General features: G+C 38.1%; 1 protein-coding gene across 4 annotated transcripts in view; it reads right to left on the bottom strand.

Moving 5' to 3' along the window:
- The window catches only part of LOC113116984 (ral GTPase-activating protein subunit alpha-2-like), a 153,210-nt gene that overhangs the window by 14,244 nt on the left and 111,052 nt on the right, over positions 1-27,914 (bottom strand). For all 4 annotated transcript variants that reach the window (XM_026285313.1, XM_026285317.1, XM_026285315.1 and 1 more), the window contains 2 exons: positions 19,460-19,618; positions 18,650-18,777 (listed from right to left, as the gene is read on the bottom strand). In XM_026285313.1, the coding sequence (XP_026141098.1) occupies positions 18,650-18,777; positions 19,460-19,618 (287 nt within the window). The remainder of the gene's footprint in view (positions 1-18,649; positions 18,778-19,459; positions 19,619-27,914) is intronic.

Here is a 27,914-nt window from a genome sequence, read left to right on the forward strand (position 1 = left end):
GACCATGCATGCTCAACCTCCACTCCAGCCAAGCACCAGCCATTAACCTCCACCAATCACATTGACCTTGCTGTCTAGCCGGGGAAGAGGATAATTGGCTGGTTTAGAGAGAGGAAAAAAAAAGGCCCCGCTGCTTTTGGGATATGGTTCGAGCGAGCGTACTTCTGACATTCTCCGTCTGTGAATGGAATGTTCTGCATACAGATGCCTTTCTGCATTTCTGTTGCACTTTTGCTCTAATTAGACGCTGACACCATCAGTCAGATCAAACAGATGGCGCAGCCTGACTCATTTCCACTGATTACATAGTATCACCACCACAGACTGAGAGGGGCTTGATCTTGTGTCTTCAGCTGAATTTTGTAGAAATCATGCTCCGTGAGAGGTGCAAGCAAGTTGTGCAAAAACTGCTGCAGGAGTTAGAATGTTCACAGTCATAATCGTGAAGACACTCCTGCCAAACGGGATACGCGATTTTTTGAAAGTCTGACAAGTCAATCATTTCATTGAGTGCTAGTTCTTAACACTGCTTATAATACTTTGACATACAATCTTGACAATATAGACAAGAAAAAGAATATCACAGCATTAATTATTTATTTTAACTGTAGCCAGCAAATATTCTATTAGCCCCTGTTCTAATGGGTGTAGTTCACATTATTTTGTCCAAACCCTGTATAAATATAGTCAAGGCCAGATCACATTATTAAGCAGTATACTTCAGTTTTGACACAAATGCTTAGCATATGTTTACAGCCACAATCTTTCATAGTATACTTGATTTGACACAATCACACTAGCAATGCTAATCTTTGTGCTGTGTGTGTGCTATTTCCCTTTATAAGCAATATAAATGTTGTGTGTATCTCTTAACTTCCTCACACAAGCACTTGCCAACATTGGCATCATTCGTTGTTGCTGTCTCTAGTAGTTTGACGTTGTTCTGTCTCATCCATTTAAATATCCATTTATAGGCTAGGCCAGTTTTCCCACCTAACTAATTGGTGCAAAACATTGAAGCGCATGTGCAACCTGAACATACAGTGTAGGAAAAATCTGGACATGTGTTATTCTGATGACCAAATTTATTTATACATGTGGCGTGTGTTGGCAGGGACCCTTTTTATAAGACTGTGATGACATGTTTCAATGTTCATCAGCATATTATATTTTCATTTATATATATATATACACACTTTAACACCAACACTATACTTTGTAGGGCTGGGATTTGACAGAAATTTCCCAAATTTAATTCGATTCACGTTCACAAGCTTGCAATTCGATTCTTAATTCAGTGTAGATTATTTTGGATATATATCAGGTACACATGCCAAATTTTCTCAGTGAAAAGGATTATCTTAACTAATGCTGTAAAATATACATGACAGTCAGTTAGTACTACATTACTATAATATTGAAAGTTAAAACTAACTGATTAGCAAAATGCTCCTCTCTACAGTTTAATTTTCTATCTGACTAATGAGTTTATGGTAATTTTTTTCTAAGGTGACGTTACGTTTACAAGCTGTTATATTGACGTCTTTGTACGGCTGAAACACTGATTGAGCGATTACATGAGACAGGATATGGATTGTAAAGTTGTACTCTTTCTTTTAACTAACCTTCGGATGTTTAGTCATGTTTATTTTGTGCTGAAGCTGGTATTAATGTGGAGGAGAGGATCAGTTCACGTGTGCCTCACAATCTCTCACTCCAAATTTAAACAGTGCCTTTTTTAAACAGGGCATTTATTGTTTGAATAATGCAATACAATGGATACAATTTGAAATCTAAGACTGTTTCATATTAAAAGTACCAAAGCACAATGCTTATTGTGATATACTGGATGGGAAGTGCCATTCAATGTCCCGTCGTTTAACTGAAAACAGGCAAGACTAATCGATTATTAAGATTTAAGAATCAATATTGTTTCGTAAAAATGAGAATTGATTAAAAAAATTTTTTTACATAACCCAAATACTTTGTATTATATTACCTGTGCATCAATAAAAAAAAAAAAAAATCTAGTTATGGTAATGTAAGGGTGTTTCTAACACAGTGTCTATGGGAATTATGGGAAATTTGACATTCTCTTCTGACTGCCGTTATTGGTTTCTCTCTCTTTTATCCTTGTTCCAGGAATGCCAGGAAAAAACTAGCATATGGGAATGCAAACAAATATATTTGTGGCATTCTACCACTGACCGCTATAGAAGTTTACCCAACTATGACAAAAATATATATGTACTTTTGGGTTTAAGTCACCTTTTTTTCTCTAACATGAGTTGCATTTTACCCCCTAGTGACAGTTGCATATAACTTTCAAATTGGTTGTGAAGCACTGTTTTCCCTTCGTATTCACTATGGTGAAATGGATGAATAATGATGAATGACAATGATGAATATATCTACACAAATGACCTGATGAAAAAAAAAAAAAAAAAAAAAAAAAAAGAAAAACCTGGTAGGATAATAGTAGTAATAGTAGTAATAATAATAATAATAATAAAAATCTGATATATTGAGAATAACGTTGTAGTGGAAAAAAAATTGCTTTTCATAGTTTCGATTAGACTACATCACGTCCTATTAGGTTGTAACATATGGCCTAGCCACAAAAGTTCAAATGTTTCACCGCAATCGAAGATCGGATACGAAATGTGAAAAAATCCACATCCACATCCATGCAGCTCCCACACTACTCTAAACTGGAAATGCATGAAGTCTACTCAGCCCTAAATGTTAACTCAAAAGAGACTCTAAATGCTCCACCAATGAAAGAAGCTAAGTATCGCTTCTGTAACTAATGAACCATTTACAGTATGAGGGCTTTTAAGGGATGGAGGAAAGTGTGTCCAAAAGCATATCTGAGAAGAGCTAGCAGCGAGAGATGTACCAATAAAGAGAGAGAGAGAGAGAGAGAGAGTTTTTCCTCACAAATGGACTCGAAGCCAGTTACCGTCAGCTCCAGTGCCCATGGGATAGCAGGTGTTGATTGGTGGCTTTCTGTGGCACCGCTGTAAGGGTACCTGTTGTCACGGTCCTGGACGGAGGCGCGAAGCATGTCTCGGTGGAAAAGCCCAGAGGAGGTGTGAGGTGATTATGGGATGGATGGGGGAGGGAAAGAGAGGGAGAACTCCGGAGGGACGAGTGAAACAATGCTGCTGATGTGCTTGTGATTAGCTCAAGGCCCTGGCGTCTCATTAGTCAGCTTGTTCTCAGAAAGAGACGATGATTACTGATCAAGAGCACCAGAGCGAGCTAGAGAGAGAGATGACAAACTACAACAAACAAGGGTGGGGATGCATCAGAAAGCGTCCCTCTTGTCTTTCAGTTGGTAATGTCAGCTTCTGAGGGATATATGTGTGTGTGCATGCATCTTCCACTTTAGCGAGAGGCTAATTAAGCCCAGAGCCCAGAGCTGAGGGGACAGGAAGGGGAGTTAAGACAGGTTAATTGAACCTCCAGGGGGACGTTCACACCCTCCACATCTCACCTCTCCAGCATTCATCTCAGTACGAGACACGGCGACGCAGAATTACGAGCGTGACATCACTGGCCATGCAGATTCCCACATAGAGCTGCCAGGCCGGCCGAGTCTGAGCGCAGATTTACCACGGCTCTAAATCAAACTCTCTGCACTATCTGAGTGTGACACACAAAGGCTCCTCTGCCTACGGCGCTCAAAGTATCGATCCGATCTAGGGGTCAAAGGAAAGGGCTTGTCGGCACACAGGGAGAATGCAGAGAGGTTAACGGGTCACAGCGTACTGAAAGATCCGCTGCGGTGATACAGGTGGCACTCATATTATAGATCTCAGGGGAGCTGTTGAGTAAGGTGAGATGTATGTGACTCAGCGGTCTTCCAGTCCGACCAAAACACTCTAAAAGCTTTAATGCAGCATTTCTCAGATAGGAATGCTTAAAGAGGGTTTTATGGGTTATGAACGGTTCACATTTTGGTTTTGGGAGTCCCCAACAACAGGCTGACATGCATTTAAGGTAAAAAAAAATCTCTTTCATTGTCTTATAATATTCATTTATTTTAGCTTATTTTCTCAACGACTCGCAAACAATTCACTTAATAAATTTTCCAAACTCCTCCTTTGCGTGATGCTGATCTGAGGTGATTGGTACGGCATTTCATTTCCATCTCATCATGCCTTTAATGCCTGATAAAGCACAGTGCTGCTTTGTGTACAGTGTTACAGCTATTTTTACCGCTCCAAAAGCAGCACCTAGTGGCAAAGGATGAATCAGCATTTTCAAAACCTGAGGGTAAAAAAGGATTTACCCTCTTAGTGCAGAGCACAGTGTATTCTCGACATGATGCTATAGACAGGAATCCACTACAGTGTCTGATGGAGGAAGTGTTCAAGTTTTCCCAGGTCTGTGCAGGCTACAAGTGGGCGGGCAATATGCTAATGATTCATGTTGACGTTAACATGAATTGACTTGGGATTTGTTTTAAAAATCGTTTTTTATACATGGTGCACTTTCAGATTTAAAACTTTCCAGGATGTTTTCAGCTGTGTTACACACTGCATGAAAGGTAATTTTCAAAAAACCATAGTTGGGCACTTTAAGAAACTTCTGATGCTGTGGAAAGATCCAGGCAAACGGGATTTTGGATGCGTCTCTGAAATTGGTCAATGGTCAATAAATGTCAACGGCAGTGAAACGTAGAGCATAAGAGTCACTTTTGCAAACTCTAGCACTTCTTTCGACAAACCACAGGCATTGAAATAATTGAAATTGATTAAATATATATATTTTTTTTCTGTCTTGCAAGATTTATTCATAATTTTCCTGGTAAATGATTTAACAACTTCAGATTGTCAGATGTCCAATTAGATGGAGCTTATTTACTCTTTGAGTCACACACTGGCAAAGGCTTTAATATGACTTGTAATGAGGGAAATAATCAAGAAAACAAACTGCTACTATAAAAGGCAATTGTCAACAGCAGCGCTTTTAAAAGAAGACATAATAAGATGGAGCCATCAAGGCAGACGCATCTCAAGTCAGAGGTTCTTTGAAGAGCTCTTTTCTATCAGACACAGGGCTCTTTGTGATAAACAGCTCCAGCGTTTATAAAGCCCTCCTCATCGAGACAATGAGATTAATTCACAAGCGAATATGCACTGGGTGCTGAATAATCAGCTAAACATGCTGTCCTGAATGGACCTGGATTGGAAGAGAGAATCTGTGATCCTCTTGTAAGGTATCAGACAAATGCAAGAAAAATTAATAATAAAGGTGTTGAACAATACTGCAAAATCTGACAAAGACCGAAAATCTATTGCTAGTTTCAGTGATAAAAATGTTAAATAAAAAAATTTATTTTTACAGTATCAGTGGTATCAGCTTGAAATCATGCCTTTGCTACATGCTTTTAATTAGCAGCATGCTACCAATACAGTTTGACCAACGACAGTCAAAGATGAATTACATAGCGTTTTAACAGCCACAAATGAGGACCATCTACACGTTTGTGACCTTCCAGACATGAGTACTGTATTGAGGATGGTGTATTTATGAAGGTAAAAGAATACCTAAAAGATTTGCAAATGCAGGGAAATGTTGTGGAAGTACACACATAAGACTGTAAGGGTAAATTAAATTTGCTTGCTCAAGAGAAGCTTTGTAAAGGTGTAAATTGCATTTCAAGTCACTAGGATAATTAAGTAAAGATCATGTTCCATATAGATATTTTGTAATTTTCCTACAGTAAATATATCAAAACTTAATTTTTGATTAGTAATATACATTGCTAATAATTCATTTGCAAAGAAGTCTTTTTTTCCCCCTCTGCACTTACAATTGACCTATCAGTAAGCCCCTCCCCTCGAACGCAGATGAGCCAAAGGCAGCGAGTATCAGTTGCTCAGGGAGCGGAACTCAGACATCTTCAAGTTTCAGCACCATAGAGAAACATTGGAAGATTATGGTTTTAGTTAGCAATAATAACTCTGAAGTTAGTATCACTATAAAATTTTGATCACAACTACTTGAAAACTTGAAAAATGAATGGGAATGCATCTAAGTGGGAACGGGGAAACATGGTAAACAGACTTCTGGACAGTCAATGATTCTTTCTCCCATTTTCTCTTTTCACTTTTTTTTTTGTTTTTTTGGTAATATCTGCCTGCAGGCGCTCCATGCAGTCAAGCGCATTATTACGAGACAACAATTAAGCAGGATGTGGAAGCCGGCACCTGGTCCAAGACATTCAGTGGCTTTCAGCAGCAGCTGACTGTACAGTGTCCTCCACGCCAGGTGGTCCTCCTTCAATGACATTAGCTAGTGACTCCAGGGTTAATAAAGAGCCCGCATTGGCCCAGTGTGCTTGCACAAATCCCATTCACTTAGCCACAGACACTGGCTCTTTAAATTGGCTGACCAAACAATGTGTTCTCCCAACACCCACATAAAGAGAGCTCAAACACAATTTGGGAATGTTACTTGTCATCAGAAAGCATACAGGCTGTCTTTAAAATGTAAATACATCTTATGGATGTACTGCTGGAGCAGCTGTATGTTGTACCTTATTCCTACACCATCTGGGCTCCTTTCCTGCACAATTACAGTGTTGCGGTAATGCAAACCTATCTACAGTATATTTTAATACATTGATGCTTAGATTGTTTTATGTTTGTTTACATAATCATAAGATAAATTAACCAAGCAGCATGCCATCTAAATCAGAAGATTTTAGCTTCTGTGTACAATTTAATTATATTTGTGCTTTATCAAAATTAAAATATAAAAACACAATATGTTTCAGGGATTGAGAATTGTGATCCAACTATGTTACCGTGATGCTACATTTTGAACTGTGACATATTTAGAGAAATCTACCAGTCAGAAGTTTGGAATAATTAAACATTTTTGAATGTTTGTTTAAATCACTATGGCTTCATTTATTTGATGAGTTTGCGATCTGTACGTTTTTGTTTTATGTTTTTGAAAGAAGTCTCTATTTATTTGATCAACAATACAGTAAAAACTGCAATATTGTGTAATATTAGTAAAATTTGAAATGTTTTCTGTTTTAAATTATTTTACAATGTAATTTTATTGTGTGAACAACACACACGCACACGCACACACACACTCACACACACACTCACTCACGCACACGCACATACACACTCACACACACACACACACACACACACACACACACACACACACACACACACACACACACATCCTCACGTCTCAGCTTTGTGCACCAACCGTGAATAAGACTCATATACATGACAACAGCTATAGATCTGTAGTGGCTCTGCCACAATAATTAAAAGGCTGTATGAAGCGTTTGAAACCAAGACGTGCAAATCACAATGAAATGCTAAGTGCTTCCATTTCAGCAACATGCTGCATTGTGTGGCAAGCAAAAGAAGCAGCAAAAATAAAACCAATCACAGACATGTAATGAACTTCCAAACAGGCGCTCAAAAGTGAAAAGGTCTCTGGTTGAGGCACTACCTTATAATCAGCATTTCCTAAACAAGCAAATTAACAGAAATCACAGGAAACGTTACGGGATTATTACAGTTCTGATGGAGGAACGTTAGCAGAGCTTAGCCCTTCACCAAGCAAACTGCACTCTTCTACTTCACAATGTAAAGAAGCTCCATTTCCACATCAAAGCCAGACTGGAGAAAAGCAGGATGCACACTTTTATGTCGCTCTGTGGTTTTTTCTGTTGTTTTGTTTATTCGCCCATCCTCTTCGCAGAGACTCCGTTTTGTGTGAACATGCAAATGAAGAAACACAAGGACATCCTTTAGCTCAGAACAATCAGGGGCAGCGCGTGGAGGAGCCGTCTCTGCCTTTGAACTGTTTAAAGTGGTATTAATGGCCAACTTATAAATAATCAACTAATTCCTCTTTAAAGATATCCGCCAGTGGGGCACTGGAGACAGAGAGCGCTGTAGGCTTTAAAGAAGCAGCCCCACACCAAAGCTCTGCATACTCCTTTGTAGCTTGCAAAACATGCAAAAAAGTGTTTTAATTGTATACATGTTGCAGGTTGCAGAGTTCTTGCATTTACTTTACAAAAAACTGTAAGTTTGTACAATTACACAGCATGTAGTAGATTGTGAACTACAGTTTTGATCATGTCGATCATTTAGAGACCTTAGAAATTTGAGTATTAAATATGATAAAGTTGCTTTTATAGGGTTAAATACTTTTCCTGTGCTCATACTTAATACCCAAGAATATGATCCAATAAAAAAAGGCCTTTATACACCTCTACTTTATTTGTTGTAGTGTGCTATTATTTTAAAATTAGTGTCAAATCTGATTTACAAAAACAACAAAAGAAAAAACATATCATGGGACGTACAATATAGTCGGCGGCTTATATGGTGGCTGACATTTGAGTGACATTTAGGGAAGAATTGGATATGTGTGGCATTAGAGAGGATAAGCAGTCTTCATTCAGACCCGGAGAGCCAGAAATGAGTGAGCGAGCTCTGGGAGATTTAAGGGTAATCAGAGCACTGCTGATATTCACCGATTGAAGACCCTTTCTCACCATTGGAGGATTTCAGTATCACAAGAGCCCTAGAGGCAGTATTCTTATCAGCAGCGGCCTCAGACAAAGAATCCCCCCGAATGAGAGATGAGCTTTAACGAGGGCCGCCGCTGAACAACCGTGACGATTAGCGAGAGGAGAATCAGGCATGCGTGAAGACGCAAACACAAAGATCCGAAACCCCTCTCCCGCAAACAAACGCGTATACATCCTGGCACGATGGCACGAGCCTTGAGACGTCAGAGATCTTTTGAGAACAACCATCGTGTGAAGAATACCTCCGCTGCCGCAGGCAATCTCATTCTAATGAGCCAGAAACAAAGCACAAACAAAACAAAAGCAACAGTGCTCTGGAAACACGCGCTCTCGTACATTCAAATACTCCCACACTTAAGTGCCCAAGCTTGCCAGAATTGCTCATTATCACTCCCTTTACAAGACTATAGACAAAGCGCTAGAGACAGAACCCACACACCGCTCATCAATGCGAACGCATTCATTGTGCACATGGGCGACAAACAAAAAGCGGAACGACATCCATTTGGATAACCTGAGAGGGCTAACAGCTTTCTCTCAGAGTTGGCAGACTGAGGAGGGAGGAGAAGAAAGTTCATTAATTAAACAGGGCTTGGGCAGACAGATGGAAGCGCTAGCTGGATGCTAATTACTCTGAGAAGACGAGCAGGTTTAACACTCGTCCTCCCCTCCTCCGCCATCAATCACAATTAGCACGGCTCCGAAACGTCCATCCTGCTCAATGGACCAACAGCAGGAAGAGCGAGAGACAGAGATAAAAAGAAACTATGATCAGCTACAGCACTTCATACCCGTTAAGAGATTTTTCCTTGGGTATAGATGGGAATGTCACGCGGCAAACTTATCAGAGAAACTTTTCTAGTTACCGTATACAGCTTACAATCAACTAATGTGTTTACACTACCATGACAACAAAAACTACCAAAACTACAGTAAAAATGGCAAATACTGTTTTCTCTTTGAATATATTTTATTAATATTATTTTTATTTTTCCCTGTCATCAAAGCTGATTTTCAGCACCATTAGTCTTCATTGTCACATGATCCTACAGAAATCCTTGTAATATTTAATTAATGAATGAATATCCATTCTAATATGCTGATTTGTTTCTCAAGAAACATCATTATTATTAATGTTGAAAAACCTTGATGCTTTTTACCACAATTCTTTAATAACCATTAAGTTAAAAAGAACAAAATTGTATTAATATGGAAATGGTAACCATGTATTGTCACGTTTGATCGGTTTCACGCTGAATAAAAGTATTAATTTCTTTTAAAGTATAATTATTTTTTATAATAGCAACAAAATGTCTTTTTAAATTATATATATATATATTTTTTTTATATATATATATTTTTTTTACTATAAATAAATAAGGTTAACACTCTTGCAGTTTAAATCTAGATTAAAGACCCATCTCTTTAACCTGGCATACACATAACATACTAATATGCTTCTAATATCCAAATCCGTTAAAGGATTTTTAGGCTGCATTAATTAGGTAAACCGGAACCGGGAACACTTCCCATAATACCCGATGTACTTGCTGCATCATTAGAAGAATGGCATCTACGCTAATATTAGTCTGTGTCTCTCTTATTCTGAGGTCACTGCAGTCACCTGGATCCAGTACGAATCCAGACCAGATGGTGGTTTTTTCTCCATTCTGTCACCGATGGAGTTTCGGTTCCTTGCCGCTGTCGACTCTGGCTTGCTCAGTTGGGGTCACTTCCTCTACAGCGATATTGTTGACTTGATTGCTAATAAATGCACAGACACTATTTAAACTGAACAGAGATGACATTGAATTCTCACTGAATTCAATGATGAACTGCCTTTAACTATCATTTTGCATTATTGACACACTGTTTTCCTAATGAATGTTGTTCAGTTGCTTTGACACAATCAGTTTTGTTTAAAGCGTTATATAAATAAAGGTGACTTGACTTGACTATAGAAGTTGTAAAACCATCAATGTCCAGTGTATTGAAAACATGATATGTTTGTAGAACATTTATTTTTAAAATCTACACCATTCCTTGGAGGCAATCGTTTCCCCATTGTTTCACATTTAATACAGTAGTCTCCCATCTGCACAAAATAAACAACAACAGCACCGCAGAAAACACTATGGCAGAGTGCAAAAACATAAACTAGCAGGTGCCCACAGGAGCTGCTCTCACGCTTACAGGCGCTTTAGTAACGTCACTCCTGAGGGAGCATTAATAAAGGAGCAAGCTCTGGGTAACTCTACCGCACACACACACACACACACACACACACACACACACACTCGCTGGGGGGATCCCACCCTGATCTGGCAATGGCTCCTCCATTCACAATAGTAGCAGAACATAGACAGATGTCAAGCATGAATGCCTAATGGAGTGCTAGTGATTTCTTTTTTCCATTTTGTGTGGGAGGAGAAGGAGGTTCAAGTTTAAATGTAGATTGTCAAATTCAATCACATTGGCCGCAGACGTACTGTGATGCAAAACATGCTGCTACAACTTAAGCAAATTTTTAAATGATATACTGTCCTTAATAAAGCGACCATTGCTATTATTAACCATTGCATAAATAGGAGACTACTTTGATGCAAACTATACTGTTTAAAAAATAATAATAATAATAAACCTCTCCATTCAACAATAGGCTCTTCATAATGAAAAAAAGATTTTTTAGATTTTTTAAATGTTCTTCACTAAGAAAAATAGAAAAAACCTTTGGGGAACTAAAATATTTCTTCATTCTTAAAAATAAAGTTTCTTAACTGGCATCTATGGTTCCATGAACAACATTTAACAACCATGGAACGTCTGTATTGGAACTTTTTGCTGAAATATTCTTTGGGGAACCAAATGTGGTTCTTCTTTTGCTGTGCTATGAAAGCCCCTTATTTGGATCTTTATTTTTAAGAGTCCTGAATACCCCGCCAACAACTCAGAATTAGTTTTGCAACACAAAAATGTCTTTAGAAAGTGTAAAAATCAAGAAAAAAAAGTGCTTAGAGAGGAGGAAAACAGGAATATCATCAAGTGCATATTTCATTTCAGGTTGATAAAGTATGAAGAAGTTTGACCCAGTAGCATGCTGTACTCATATCGAATTAGACACGACTCGATGACCCGGGAGTCTTCCTGCTCCCTGCGGAAATTTGATTAAAAAAGCTATTGAGGATTCCGAGCATGATGATGATGTGCAGAAAAGAAAGCCCAGCCAGAGCCAAGGCTGGATAAACATGAAGTACACGAGATTCAGGCACACACCTATCACATCTGCCACCTGTTTTTGTCCTATTTTGTTGTTCTGTCACAGAGTTGTTTACTGACATGTGTTTAAGTCCTGGCTTTACCATAAGAGAAAATCCCCCACGGGCATTTGTGTGTGTGTGTGTGTGTGTGTGTGTCACTACTCTTTGTTCCAGGCATCACAAGCAGCAGGAGGGTTAGAGAGAGAGAGAGAGAGAGAGAGAGAGAGAGAGAAGAGTAATGCTATGAGTCATTGAGTGTTAGAAAGAGAGGGTGGGTGGCTGGGTGGGTGGGAGAATACTTGAGTATTTCATATAAAGAGGCAGCAGTGAGACGCCATATGCCATATGGACAAAACTGACTTTCCACTCACGGCTGGGCTTGACAGGCCTGTGGATGGGAGCCCCCTTGAATGTGTGTGTGTGTGTGTGTGTGTGTGTGCGTGTGCTAGTTACAAGTTACTGAACACTGTGCAGTATATACTGCCAGCAATTTGTGAAAAATAACTGAAACCGTAAGTAATATTTCACACAGTAGAACACTACAACATGTACACACACACAGGCACACACAATATCAAAAAGCAATTGCTGGAAGAACAAGAAAATTCTATACAACTTGTTCTTTAAAATTACACTTTTAAAATTACTTTGGTCTATTTGAATTTGCTCATTCACTATATGCAAAATGCCTTATTAAGCCAGTACATTCTTCATATATATATATATATATATATATATATATATATATATATATATATATATATATTATGATCACTAGAATGAACAGTTAAGAAACCTGAATAACTAATAATTCCTTATTTTCCTAATAAGGATACGCCACAACCTCTGAAGATGTTATTCTTGGTTTTCTGTGAAGGTAAATGTTTTATATCTGAAATATTTTTTATCATATTTATCATTTGGTAGTGGCAAATAGTGAGCCAAGAAATCAGCCATCAAATTAGAAATGGAAAGCAAAGACAAGTGCAGTATGGAGGCACGCGATTCAAAACCCAGTCTTGAATGTGTGCTGGGCTGGACAAGAAGAGAAGGACAGAGAGGGATTGCTGGGAGAGAGAGTTGGCATAACTCCGTGATCTTAACACACTGGACTTTGTCAGGACCTCCAGTAACAGCTGGCGAGTTGGGAGACCCACTGAAGCAGACGGGGAGGGGGACTCCATTTGGAGAAAATGCCACAACATTATTTGAATGCTGTTATCTACTATTATACTATGTTGGCCTATTATTGCAGTATCATTAATTTCATGGCCTCAAACATCATGCAAAAAAGCTGATGGGGTCAGTGGGACGGCCTCTTCCAGTTTAACTAAGTGGTTCTTTGCTAGAATAATCTGCAATGTGTCGACAGTCAAATGTCAGACTCTGCAACACAATGCAATAGAGGAAGTAGGCTCAACCCTGACACACATTTCAATATAGCGCATGGATATTCTGATTTAATAAGCAACTAATATGAACACAGTCAGATCTGTGCTATATGGCCGGATGGCCACAATGACAAGCAAACAATCACATTCATAATCCTCATTCTAAATCGCTGGTACTTGTATTACGGTCTACATGAGACCACATCCTCAACTTACCCTCAAATATCCATCACGGGTGCTAAAAGCTGAATCGCGCATGACTGACGGCGGGCAGGAACAGATTATGGCTATTGATTGGTGCCTAGAGATGGATCTGAGCCAGGAGGAGAGAGGGAGTAACTCCATCGATTCTTGTACAGCACAGCTCAAAGACTGAAGGTCAGTGAATCTCTGCTTCACTTCTTAAAGGCCACTGGTCTGCCATCGCCAGCCCCATGTGGACTGGAGCATGTCTACTTCACGCAGAGACTGACAGAAAGAGAGTGAAGAGACGGTGACACACTGACCTTAGACCAAGGAAGGGCTCAGTGGTAAAAGAGTTAAACCGGCTGCTCACTTGTCAACTCTACATAACTCAATGATGTGTGATGTCACACACATGGACAGCTGACAGCAGCGGTCTTTGACCTGTATTGCAACAGGACATCTTGCAAGTCAAAGCAAAGCTGGCTGAATTAGAAAAAACAGCACAGCGCAAACATAAACTATTACCATAGACAGCATCTGAAGACCTGTTCACACCCAGACAAACATTTGGTGTGACAATTCACACAATAAACTATTTCATTTGAATGAACGGCTGCTAATGCTGTTACATGTGATCAGACTGACAGGAACATTTCCCTGAGACGTGGGTGGAACTCAAGGACTGCAGATTACTATAATAATCTTTTATCTATTTAAATAACTCAAATCATTTAAAACTTCATTATTAAATTGGAGTTTATCCCGACTAAAATTTTTTATTTACGAACAATTCTTAAGAACTTTTTTCCCAAGAGGTCAAATTCATATTTTTAGAACAATCTTTAGAAAATATTAGAACATTGTTAAGAAATCTCTGGGAATATAAAATATTCATAACTTCATTTGTAAGAAAATAATACAAATAATTTTATGCTTAAAGAAATGATGAGTATTCTGCTAAAGCCCCTTCACACTGCACATTGGTCCACGAAAATTGCCAGAGTGCCTTCTGAGTGAACGCGAATACGTCCCGAAACAAAAACCAGAGCCAATGCAGAAAAGGGTGTGTCTTAGTGATGATGCACATTATCGCACGACTCTTTTAACATTTTTATTTTTTAAAGCAGAAAATATGTGCAAACTGTAATGAAGCAGAGATCAGGTAGCTCCTCACTATCTGTGCTGAAGTTGTGATCGTTCGCTAGCTTAAGTGAAACAGATCATGTCACATTACATGTCACATGTCTTTTAAGGGATCCTTACGGGATGTGTGTATGAACGCATACACAGATTCTGGAAAATCACTGGCAGTGTGAATGAACCAAAATCAAAGGATCAGTGACCGTGAACCGCAGAGGAAGAACCTGGAACTGCATCTCATTTTTGTATTTATGTATTGGGTGTTATCTGATATACATAACAGCAAACACAAAAACATAAAAGACTGTTTGAAAACGTAAATAATGTTCGACTTCATTTCTTCTCCATGACAAGCAAGTGTCAGAAAAGTTACATAGTGCTTTGTAAATATGCAATTTCAGTCAGCTATCTGCCATTTCTTTTTACTAAATGGTCTGAAAAGACGAATCACATGTGGAAATCATGACTGAATTTTTGTGCAGAACAGGCCTTGACTTGCTGTAATATTTGTGGTATAAAGCAATGTTTTTAAACATGGTCATATGCACATTTTTAGTCAATGTAAATGATGTAAAAAAAAAATCAGCTGGCTTTAGTCTAGTGTATTTAATTTAGACATGGTATCCTTCTGTTACAACATTTGCCTCTGTTTTAAAGCTTGTCATTATTCAATGCCATTACATGTACGAGAACAAGTGGGACATTATTTTTTATCTCTCCTTTTGTTGTGTGAAAAAGAAAGGTCATACAGCATTAGAACAACAATAATGACTGAATTCTCATTTGTGTGTGAACAATCCCTTCGAGAAAGCCCAATCAGCTCCAGAGCAATACGAAGAATGTCAATAAGAGTGAGAACATGAAGGAACAAAAGGCTCATGTATCAGCTGAAGATGAATTTTCTTCATTTATTGATCTTGTAATATATCCTAAGTTTCCCTTCGCAGGGCTTCGGCATGGACCACTTCAAACTCGCAGCAGCTGATGAATCAATAATCAAGACACATTATGCGCACTGTGAAAGGTGTCAGCAGGAGCGGGGCTCACCATTCAAGCTAAGCCCTTTGGAAAAGCGTAATCCCAGAGCCGGGCGGGAGAGAGATCCATAGATTAACTCTGAACATTCACCTGCATACACAGACAATAGAAGGCAAGGGTGTGGGACAGCGCAAGGCACGGGGTGGACTGGAGTGCCCCATGCCAAGCACTGGTGGTCATTTCACCAAAACCCATCCAATTAGAGCTGAGTGATGGTGTAGCCTGCTGGAGGCCCCTCCATCTCTGCGGCAGGGCCAGAGAGAGACACCTGCTTTTATCAGCCTGTGCAGGGAACATGAGGACTGGCTTTGAAGAAATATTCAACTAATTACACTGGAGCACCAAGCACAACAAGCGGGAAGATTGCAGGGACCCCGACCATTGTGAAGCAGAAAACTCCAGAGAAGATTTCATCTTTCAGATTGTGAGGCAAGGTCATTGTTCTGACGGGGAGCGACAGACTGTAAGAGAGAGAAGAAGTGTTTTCCTCCCTGATGTGTGAGGCAGATCTGTTTTTGGATGAGAGTGTAAATGGTTCGAACCACACTCAATCTGACCATTCAAATCTGGGCCGCATTCGAATGTGAAAATAAACTGGATCTGCATCAGATTTTTCACAATGTGACTTCAGTGTGAACAGCCAGGATGAAACCGAAGTGACTTTCGGTCATGATTTGAAAGCCTGACATTTTCCAAGGTTCCTTAAGACATCATTCGGTTATTTAAAACAATAGCGTTGAGGTGCATGATGAAACGTAATTGGCTCATCTGCGTTCGAGGGGAGGGGCTTACCGATAGGTCAAGTGTTACTCATTGATTTGATTTTGAGATGCGGGAGGCGGGTCTGAATGTGAGTTTGCAGTCGACAGTAAGAAAGGAGAGGAGTTTAGGCAAAATAAATGATTGGAGGAGCCTGGAATGCATTACCAGAAAGAAATCTGTTGCAATTTTATTGTTAGCTAAAGCTAAAACTATTAAAAAACATTATTCATTTATAAGAATTGGAAATTAAATATAAATATATTACATAAAAACCTAAACTGAATGAGAATTAGAAATGTTGCCTTTGCAACTATCCATGGTAAAAGCTGAAAATACTCAAATTTTGAACAAAAAAATAAATAAATACTATTTAGAAATACAAAAACAAAGCAATAAAAATGACAAAAGCACATAGCAAAATTTCTAAAACTTTTAAATAACTTTTAAAAATAAAAGATAATTCAAAATATGAATAAAAATTATATTAAATAAATAATACTGAATTATCACTGCAAACTGAACAATTAATACTAAATTGGTCTGTCAATTCACCGGAAGATAGAGTTATGACATGTTGATCAAATATATATATACATGGTTTACTATCAATAGGATTAATAACGTTAATAAAATTATTGCATTAAAAAAACAAAAAACAAAACAAAAAAAAAACATAAGATACATTTTCATTTACCGCTAACTTGACAAAACTGCCCTGTCTGTTTACCCTCATAATGAATCACTATTGTCTTACACATATGGGTCAGTATAGGAGCAGTATAGGAGGAGGTGTCTGACATGGGACAAACTTCATATTTCACAACCTCAAACCAACGACAACATGATTTGGAATCAGGCCTGTGTTGTGAACTTGGACAAAGAGATGGGAAACACACACACAGTTTTGTGTGAGTGTAAGAGGTGACTGTCGAGCAGATGTTCATGTGACGGACAGATAAGAGACAGTGGTGTAGAAGCAGCACCCAAAAGCAGATCAATTATTCATAGAGACAGATCAAGTCATTGCAGGAAGCTGTGAAAGCAGAATATCCTTAATGGCCTTTCACACCCTTTTCACTAGAGACAATTAACAGTCACACACACACCCACTCACAATAATGATCACAATGACGCAATATCACTGCAGATAGGAAAGAAAGAGCAGAATGAAAAACCAGACAATATCTACTTATAATATGTTCCGCATATCACTACAGGTGTTAAATAAACTTAAAACCCAGTGCTATAGGAATACCTGACTGTCAAAATACATCGCTAATCTGTAAAATTAATGTCATCAGGCAAGTGTTTTTCTCACTTACCCACACTACCATTCATAGTTCTGGTTGATTAAAGTTAAAATAAAATAAATATAAAAGAAATAAAATATGACTAGGCACTTTATCCTCATATACCAAAATTATTTCCTGTCAAATCAACAAATTATGATCATATTTTTTATTTTTATGGAAATAAGTCAGCTGAACATTATTGTGAAGTAATGACCTTTTATGTCAGCATTCCTTTTAGCTCTCATTTTGTGAAAATTACCAATGACTTTACGAAATGAATTACCAAATTACCCTTTTCCCCCATATCGCAGTTTTTCCAAACAAGACACTCAATCAGTGGAGAAGGGAATAAATTCTACATGCAGATAAAAAGGATATGAGACAAACAATTGACAATTGATTCTTGGCCAATGAATTATTGAAAATAAATAGACACTCAAGGTGTAAGGCTTCCACAATTCAACTTGGAAATTGATTTGTAATAATTCATCAGCTGGAGACAATTATAGAAAAGAGACAGCAGGTCTGTTTCAATCTTCTCCCTAGAAACTATGTACTACTAAGGCATTTCTAGGGCCATTCCAGTGCACTTAATCTTTTGCTCCCTAAAAACTCCCAGCATACACCATAAAAAACATTTACTTACCGGGAAAAGATGCCACGTCTTTGCCAGAAATGGATGAGCTGTTCTTTAAACAGCAACAACAAACAACAACACACAATGCCGAAAACAGAGTCTCTCATACTGTGTTACACAGCAATGGTGTCTAAAAAACACTATAGGTATATATTAACAAACAACTTAATTAATCGTATCAGTGATATTAGTGTCAATTTTCAGCAGAAGTCATGTTCACTAAAAGATTAAAAGCATTGAGAACTACAGAGTGGAATGAGACATGTTCCGAGTGTGTTCTACCTACAAGCACAAAATGAGTGTCAAATCACATACAGAACGCTGTGTGATCTCCCAACCATAACGTTGAAGGATACAAACTCTGGTATAGTGGCAGTCGAGACTTCACAGCCCTGCTGGCATTGATGCATGTGGCCCGCACCAGACTTGGCAACAGCGTCCCAGTCACTATTGCCCCGTCGAACAGAGGCCCAAAGAAAGGAACCTGGTTGAGACAGAGCAAATAATGAAGCAATATTGTTTTAAGTTTTAAATGCAAAATCAATTTACATGAATTCTCAACCCCATGTTGCATGTAATACATATACGGGACAAATTAATCTAGTGGATGGATAATGCATCAGTTTCATTTGCCAAGGCTCGCGTTTCTCGAGTGGATGAAATGAGAGTTATTTGGGTGGAACAGCAGATAGCAGTGTTACAGCTGAGGGAATTTCACTAATTGCAGCTGGTGACATGCTGCAGGAGCCATACATCCGACAGCATCCAGGCCACTCGACACACAGCAGTCAAGTCTGGGAGAGCTGACGTGTTTGCGAGAAATTACAAATGATGCACGCTCGGTTTCTCTGGGGATCTAGCGGCAGACGCAGGAGGAGGAAGATGAAAGGCAGCTTGACCGCGATGAGAGTGGCGTGCCGACAGTGCAGTAATGGACTTCCAGCATTAGTGCTTTCAGAGAAGAGACAGGAAGAGATACCATCCAGTCCTTCCAGCCACAATTGACATCTCATGACAATCAACGAAACATCGCACATCCTGACGAAGAGCTTAAGACGCCTCGGGAGAGGCATTTCACGTAATATATGAAAATCTGGTAAATAATGGTGGACGACTGTGGTTTGTAATGTAATGTAATGTCATTATCTTCATGACGAGGGACGTACCTGAGGTTTTTTCATGATCTGAACAAAGAACATGTGGTTTTTCATGGGGTAGATGATGATGAGGACATCTCCGAAGTCGGTGGGAATGATTCCTCGCCTGTAATCCCGCGTGTGCTCCGACCACACGATGTGCACTTCATCGTTTCCCAAGTGACGAAGCTATGACCAATCAGAGGCAAAAGCATCAATAAATCTGACATGCAAACCAATCAAATACTGTCAACATTACTCCGGAACATTATGAGGGCTGCACATCAGGGGAAAAAAACAATTACAGATAATCATTTTACACAGTGCATGTTTATTGAATAACAAATTCGAAAGCCATTGCACAAAATAAAGGTGCTTCACGATGCCATAGAAGAACCTTTTTGTTTAAATGGTTCCATAAAGAACCTTTAACATCTGAAAGAATGAGACTTCTTCAGATTATGAAACTTAAGAAAGACATGGTTCTTTAAAGAACGTTTGACCAAAAATGGTTCTCCAATGGCAACACTGTGAAGAACCTTTTGAAGCACCTTTAATTTTAAGAGTATGTAAAACTACCGTGGTCATCAAATACAGGACTCTCTCACAAACATGTACATTTTCTTCATGATCAACTATAATTCCAGAAAGACTGTACATTTATTTTAGTACATAAAAGCTGAAATTATTTTGGGAATTTTCAATCTCAAGTCAGATGAGCTACTGAAATTGGGTTCATTATGTTTCAACCATTTAAACAAATTGACTTTAGCCAGAAAATTGGACAGATTGTCATTTTTACATAAAAATATACATACATTTGTAGGAAATGCATTTTTCGGAAGATTATTTTTGGGACCTCAGGAACATGAAATACATGGGCGCTGAGAGTCTGATTAACATGTAGCTCTAATGTTGAAGCACCAGCAATCTTTTGCAATAATTAGTTTAATGTTGTACATGAGGAAAACTATATCAGAACAGTGGGCTCAGAGGTGTGCTACTACTAGCCGACAATCCTGTAAAGGCTTTTATATTCAGACAGAAGACGTTAAAACAATTACCAGTGGAAATTGGTTCTAGAATGAGTCAGTTCTGATTCAGATATCTAGAGAGCATTCTGGGAATGACGACTTCTGTGTTAATGCTGATAACCTTGAGATTTCCAAATATCAAACAGTTAATCATCAACATTAAATGGCCGAAAGAAAGTCACTTTGAAAAATTCAGATGTTTGAATTGAACTACACGTTGTTTCTGTCACAATGTTGTTTTGAAATAACACTGAACTTATGAACACCGCGTTTAGGTATTATATGGAGGTAAGATTAACAGAAATGCTATAAAACACTCAGAGATTCATACAAAAACTCATTCATGCAAATCCCAGAAGTTTTGTGTGCTAGAAATTTAAACGTCAAAACTAAATTTCCCAAAACGAAGTTTTGCAAGTATCCAAACGGGCATTCCAATCTTTTTAATAATAAACTGAAAAGAGGAAAATGTAATTAACTGAAGTCTACAAAAATTTGATTGAATACTATGGAGTCTATTGTTAGCAGAAAAAAAGAGAATGACGTGAAACAATTGAGAATGACGTGATAGAAATGTTTGCATGTATCACCCCAGTCCAAGCCTAGCAATGCATACATTAAGTGATAAAAGTGATTTTTTTCATGCAACACACAAGTGGTTGTTTCAGGTGCTCACATCATCATTTACTGTCAAAATCTAAGCAAAAACAAGCAGCACAGACAGACCATAAAGACTCCATTCCAAATAATTAACAACAATTAAGTGGACTATTACCAAAATGGTGAGAAATTAAAGTGACCTCTGTAATAAAAAAAGAGGAGTCTTGGAAGCATGTTGCTGCGACGGCACGGCCTTAAGCGAGCTCCTCTCAATGGGTCGTTAAACATCTGCCGATGCACCCATGCCTAATTAGCCATTACCAAAACATGTCCTCTTCACCAAAAATGCAATTACCACATTTCCCCATAAGCCCTTAATTATGCTAATGGGCTAAAATTAAACAAATCCACAACAAGCTGATTGGGTCGTTGCATACCGATCCATTTGGAGAGTCAGCAGAAGAATTGGCGGCATGTAAACAGGTTGGGCGGAGAGAGGAAATACACAACACATTGTACACATACACCAGATGCCATTCTCAATGAAAGGGAGCAGATGTTAAAGACCGCAGACTTCTAAGAAACCTGAACTTTAGTACAGGCTTAAGTAGGGCACCTGTGAAGATGTTGTGGGTGGTTGCTATGCATTGCCAAAATGTTCCATGCGGTTGCTAGATAAGTCTAGGTGGTTGGTGGATTTTCCCCACACAATCCAATAGTCCATCTCGAAGACCTTCTTATTCACTGGTCTCTAGATATTGCTCAGGTTCTTCCACCAATGAAAGGCTTTGGGATTCTTTACCCATTTTAGCATCTACCAAAATGACCGTATACTTTTTTCTTAAATCTTATGATTTGCAGTATCATTCCTATCTATAGATTAAACAGCGTTTAATCAGGGTTTCCTCACATACTTGATTCAACACGTTGGGGTACAAACAGGATAATTGCAAGCATAAAATACTCAAAACATGTTTCAGCCAATTTATATATATGAATTCAAATTGCTTTGTGTACCAATACATAGGGATGTGCAAAAAATTTAATGTGATTTTCACGCACATCTCATCAGTAAAGACGCTCCTTTAAGTAGAAGTATACCTCCAGCACGTGTGTTCAGATCAGGGTTGCCAGGATTTCACAACAAATCCTGCCCCGGTGCTTCTCAAAACTAGTCCAAAACTAATCGCGATTCCAGGAGGTTTCCCAGATAAAAAAAAATGCTTCCTGGGGTTAAAATATACTTTTAAAATTCGCATTTTAGGGGATTAATATCACGTTATTGGTATTGGGGTTGCCTCGAACCGCGGACATGAAAAACAACCGCAGACTTGGCAACACTGGTTCAGGTGGAGCGGCAGTTACTACAAAGAGCCGTAGTCTACCGACAACTAACACAAAGTCGCTTTCAAAATCGACAAAGAATCGACAAAGATTTTAAAATCGATTTTGTGTAGATTGTCAGTGAATTACGGCTCTGTGTAGTAAATGCCAACCAATGTTGCCAAGTCTGTGGTTGTTTTTCATGTCCGCAGGTCGAAGCGACAAAACCAATAACATGATATTTAGCCCCTAAAATGCGAATTTTACCAACACAACCATGCCATAAAACTTAAATTTTAAGCCCCGGAAAGCAATTTTTTATCGGGGAACCTCCTGGAAACGCGATTGGGCTAGTTTTGGACTAGTTTTGAGAAGAAGTGGGCAGGATTTGTTGTGAAAACCTGGCAACTATGATCTGAACGCACGTGCTGGAGATATACTTCTAATAACAGGAGCATCTTTACTGATGAGATGTGCATGAAAATCACATTTGATTTTTTGCACAGCCCTACCATTACATAAAAACAATAAATACATACTAGGGATGCTCAAATACCAATACTGCTATCGGTTTTGGGCCCGATACTGAGCTCTTGTACTCGTACTCGTTAAAATGCCCCGATACGACGCAGCATGTGATAAGTGACTTATTCAGACAAAGAAACAGAGACAACAGAATAACAGACAGCAGAATGGAGTTATGAGAGTTTAAGGTTGCCTACGTAGGATATCTATGCAATGAATATAATGATAAACATGCAGTATTAACGCCTGTATAGCTGACGTGTGCGAGCTGATAAAGCATACTGAGTGAACTGAGCGTGCAGCAGCGGAGATGCGCAAGCTTGTCAAAGTGAATATACAATATTATGTTCATCACAGGAAAATTGTAGTTCGGTCAGATATGTCAAAAACAAGTAAAACAATGCACAAGTTACTTAACTGTAGAGAGAGAGAGAGAGAGAGAGAGAGAGAGAGAGCGAGAGAGAGAGAGAGAGAGAGCAAGAGCAAGAGCAAAAGCAAGAGCAAGGGAGCGAGCATGCTCGCGCTCTTCTGTTGTGTGATCTCTGATGTTCACTCACGTAGCACTCGCATTTGGATCTTAAAAAAAGACCACTGATAGGGGCATTCACTATAAACATAATTTATTTTCAACCTTAAGCATACATGACTTTCTGGCAAAGTGAATCTAGCAGCCTGTGTGTAATGTGCAAGGAAGTACATTTACATTTATTCATTTAGTTGATGCTTTTATCCAAAGCGACTTACAATTGCTACATATGTTAGAGGTCGCATGCCTCTGGAGCACCTAGGGGTTAAGTGTCTTGCTCAGGGACACGTTGGTGTCTCACAGTGGATTCGAACCCGGGTCTCTCACACCAAAGGCATGTGTCTTATTCACTTCGCCTCCCAGTACGTTACTACTGTACCTCTCGTTCTGCAACAGTACAAATACATGCACGCGTTGCGCGTGTTTTGCTGGCTTGAGTGTTTCGGCATCATATTATGAGTGGGTTTGGAATATCCGTCACAGCACATTTTAGATAACAAAGATAAAAAATTAATATAGCTGCAAGCAGCGATGGCGGGCTCAAGCCACCAATGCCATCGCCACCCCGGTGGCATCAGGTAAACTGTGCCCAGCGGGCACTTGCATTCACAATATCCCTCTGGCAGTGAGGTTTTAAAGGATACGGCAGTTAAAGGGTTAATCCGAATCATCTAGACTTTAAAATCACATTCACAGAACAATATATATATATTAGTAACACTGTACAATAAGATTTCATTTATAAACATTATGTTAACATGAACAATATTTATATAGCATTCATTCATGTCAGTTAATATTCCAAACTTAAACATGAAAACATTGTTTTATTGTGATTTTTTTCCAAGTACATTTTACCAATTCCAAACCATATAAATCTTAATAATTACCATTATTTTTTATTTAATCATTTATGAGTGCTATACAATAGTCCAGGAAAGCTGGAAGAGAAAAACTCCTTATATTCATGTGTGCAGAATTATTAGGCATGTTTTCTTTTACAGATGAAATGTGCTAAAATAGACTTTTAACTCAAACTGTAAGGTCGAAAATTATGAAATACCCATGTGAAATATCAAACACAAATGCAATACAGAAATGGATAAGTTAAGACTTGACCATTGTACAAAAAATACTGACTGGGTCATGAGGTCAGAAAAGAAGAAGAAAAAAGCAGGTCAAGAAGAACTGACAAAAAGAATTGCAAAATAATTAGTAATTAATGTGAAGATTAATTTTTAGTCAATTCTGCAAGACAGACTTTTCAGGAAAGGAGGTGGAATAAAAATTAGCTCCTAAATCTTAATCCTGGATTCTGGAAGATATATTCCTCAAACCATCGAACAAGAGGAGGTGGTGCTGGTCCTTCACGAGTCACTCTAATCTGTGCATAAAGCCTATATATAAAGACTTAATATATAGTATTTCACAATACTTCATGGTATTCTAATTAAATCATTTTTTGGGATCTTAAGTCTCTCAGAGTCTGACACCGAGTAATTCTGGAGACTCCAGGAAAGTGGCAGTTCTGTAAAATGTTGGCGCTGGAGACTAAATGCACCCTGATAGTTTCACACCTAATTCACTTAACACACACACACACACACACACATTACCCACAGTGACAGTGGGACTGAGTGACATCAGATGTATGATAGTTTTTTTTTTTTTTTTCTATCATCCATATAGTGTTGTATAGTCATGAAACTATGGTCATGAGACCAGTCATTCTGAGGAAATATGCCTCAGAATGACTGGTCTTCTATGTGTACATTTTTTTTTTTTTTTAAAGTGTTTAGAAGCTGCACTTTAAAAAAATAAAAAGACATTTACTGGTTCCTTTTTTACTATTATTTCAAAAAACATCACGGCAAAACCATTCAAGCTATCCAAAATTCATTCACACCTATTCTGTAAGATTAATTGTTTAAACAGTGGTAAAAGAGGATGTGGTGCTGATCCTTCAAGAGTCACTCAAAACGTATCTGTCCATAAAGCCTATAAAGAATTATTCTTAATATACAGTTCAAAATACTTCAGCTTGTTATTCTAATTAAGTGAGGGTCATTTTATCAGTAAAATATATACAATTCATTTTTTTTTGAAAGATTTCTATAAATGATTTAAATCATACTCGTTTCTACAATAATTATTTAAAGTACACATGAAATCAAAATGACTATATTTACTTTGTTCGCCTAAATTGATCGTTTTGTGCTGAACAATTCATCCATGCGAGTCAATCCACACAAAAAAAATTTTTGGCTTCATAATCTTTAATCAAAATCTGAAAATGCCCCTCCCCTCTGCATTGGAGGACCTTCACTGATGACGTAGGCTTGAGGAATTGGGCGTCTGCTTAATCCGTAACCACGCCCCTCCAACTGACAGTAGACAGGCTGCCTGTGTGTTTGCGAGCATTGACAGCGCGTGAAAGGAGAGATGGCGAGGAGGTGCATTTTTGGTTGTGGAACTCACGGAACACTTTTCCCTTTCCCTAAAATTCCCTCGTTACGGTCCAGATGGATCGATTTTATTACATTTCGAGGAAGGAGGGATAACAGAGTGTTCACGGATGTGCTCGAAGCACTTCACGCGCGAATACTCCAAAAATAGGACAGAACACGTAATGGGGTTCTTGAAATATCTGTCATTAACAGATAACGCTGTCCCGTCAGTGTACACCGTTGGTACCTCACAAAGTTTGACGACGGTGAGTTGAAATGAACCATGTCTCATGCAATTGAACACACCTACTTATCTAGATCCAATCAGGTACTAGTTGGAAAATAAGCCACGCCCACTATTTTCCTCATTTATTATTCCGTTTCTCTCGGAAATACGTCACAACACTGGAGAAAAGCCGTTTGCAACTTCCGTTTCACGGGGACTTTAAAAGTAATCCTATAGCTCCCTCTGGTGGCCATTATAGGTACTAAGAATTGCAAGCTTGATTTATAAGTTATGATAGTTTAAATTTTATGCTGGCTCTTGAAAGTGATAAAGCTATGAAACTTACTGTGCTTCCTTCAAATGAGGACTTCTACTTATATAAAAAATTATGAAGATTTAGAATGAAAAATTGTAAAGATATAGTAAAATAACTATTGTATTTTTTTATGTTACTTTAATAAATCTCTATGGCAACACCATTTAAGCTATCCTAAACCCATTCACAATTTAACATCTCAGTATATTGGCATCATGTTGAAAAAGGAGTATGGAGTAGTATGAGTAGGAGTATGAATTCATTTGCAGGCTTTATCATAAATCCACAATAAAATTTCTGAGTTCTGTATCAATCTGTGTTGTTGTTTGTTTATTTTTATCTTTTATTTTTCATAGGAAGATAACTTACTCTCATTTTTAATAAATGTGCTTATAAACCAAGGACAAGCTATTTATAGCTGTATTTATAAACTGCTTACTACTGACTATTAATATTGGGACAAGGCTTTATAAAGCATGAACTGACTATTTAATAATGAGTGCAGTTATTATAAAGTGTTATCAATGAATTTGCTAATGTTAACAAATTAGACATTATTTTACAGTGTTATCAAATCCTTAAATGACTCATAAGCATTTGTGAAAGTTCTGCTTGTATTACAGCTTAGTATTGATCTGTGAGCTGAACAGATTTACTGTTACATCCATGAGATTATGTAAATTAAAATAAATATAATGTCACAGGATGTCATAGGTCAGTATCAAATGAGTTTGAAATTATTATTTGCAGCACAAATAAGGTTTTTTTAGGATTTTTAAAAATCCCTAAAACTGTCAGAAAAAGGTTAAGGCCTAAGCTATTTCTATGTGAGTGGCTAATTTTATTTTTGTTTTTATAATTGTAATACACAAACTATGAAATTATACAAAATGTATAAAAAGATAAATAAATAAATACGCACACATTAAAAAAGCAGCCAAGTCGAATGAGTTTCCTTTTTTATATAGATTAAAATTGAAGACAGAAGCAAGTGGTAAATGTGGTCACTTTAATATTCAAATCCAGTAGATCCAGTTTATGTTCACGTGGCTGTTTTCGTTTATAGTCGCCAAGCTATTATGTGTTTTGAAATAATCTTGTCCGTGATGTGTTCGTTCGTACGACGAAAGACAGAAACCTGCAGCTCGAGAGATATGTTATTCTGCCAGTCGCGCTTTCAAATAGTCTTGCACACTTAAACAGGTCACAAACACCTGCATTTAGCTCTTGTTGTGTTACAATGGGTTTATTGTGTGCATTTGTGGTAATATTTTATTTAAAAAAGCTCTTAAACAAGAATAAATTCGTTTGTTTTGAGCTCGACACTGTACGCGCTGATCGGAGGCGGTGATTTCAGATAGGCAGCTGCAAATATTTCATTTTCACACAAACAGTTCAAAAACATCTTAATTTAGCTCTTGGTGTGTTCTAATTGGTTGATTGTGTGATATCGCTGTAATAATTTATTTTTAAAAGCTTTAAAACAGG

This window comes from Carassius auratus, chromosome 17 (assembly GCF_003368295.1).
Source record: "Carassius auratus strain Wakin chromosome 17, ASM336829v1, whole genome shotgun sequence".
In the NCBI taxonomy this organism is placed as follows: Eukaryota; Metazoa; Chordata; class Actinopteri; order Cypriniformes; family Cyprinidae; genus Carassius; species Carassius auratus.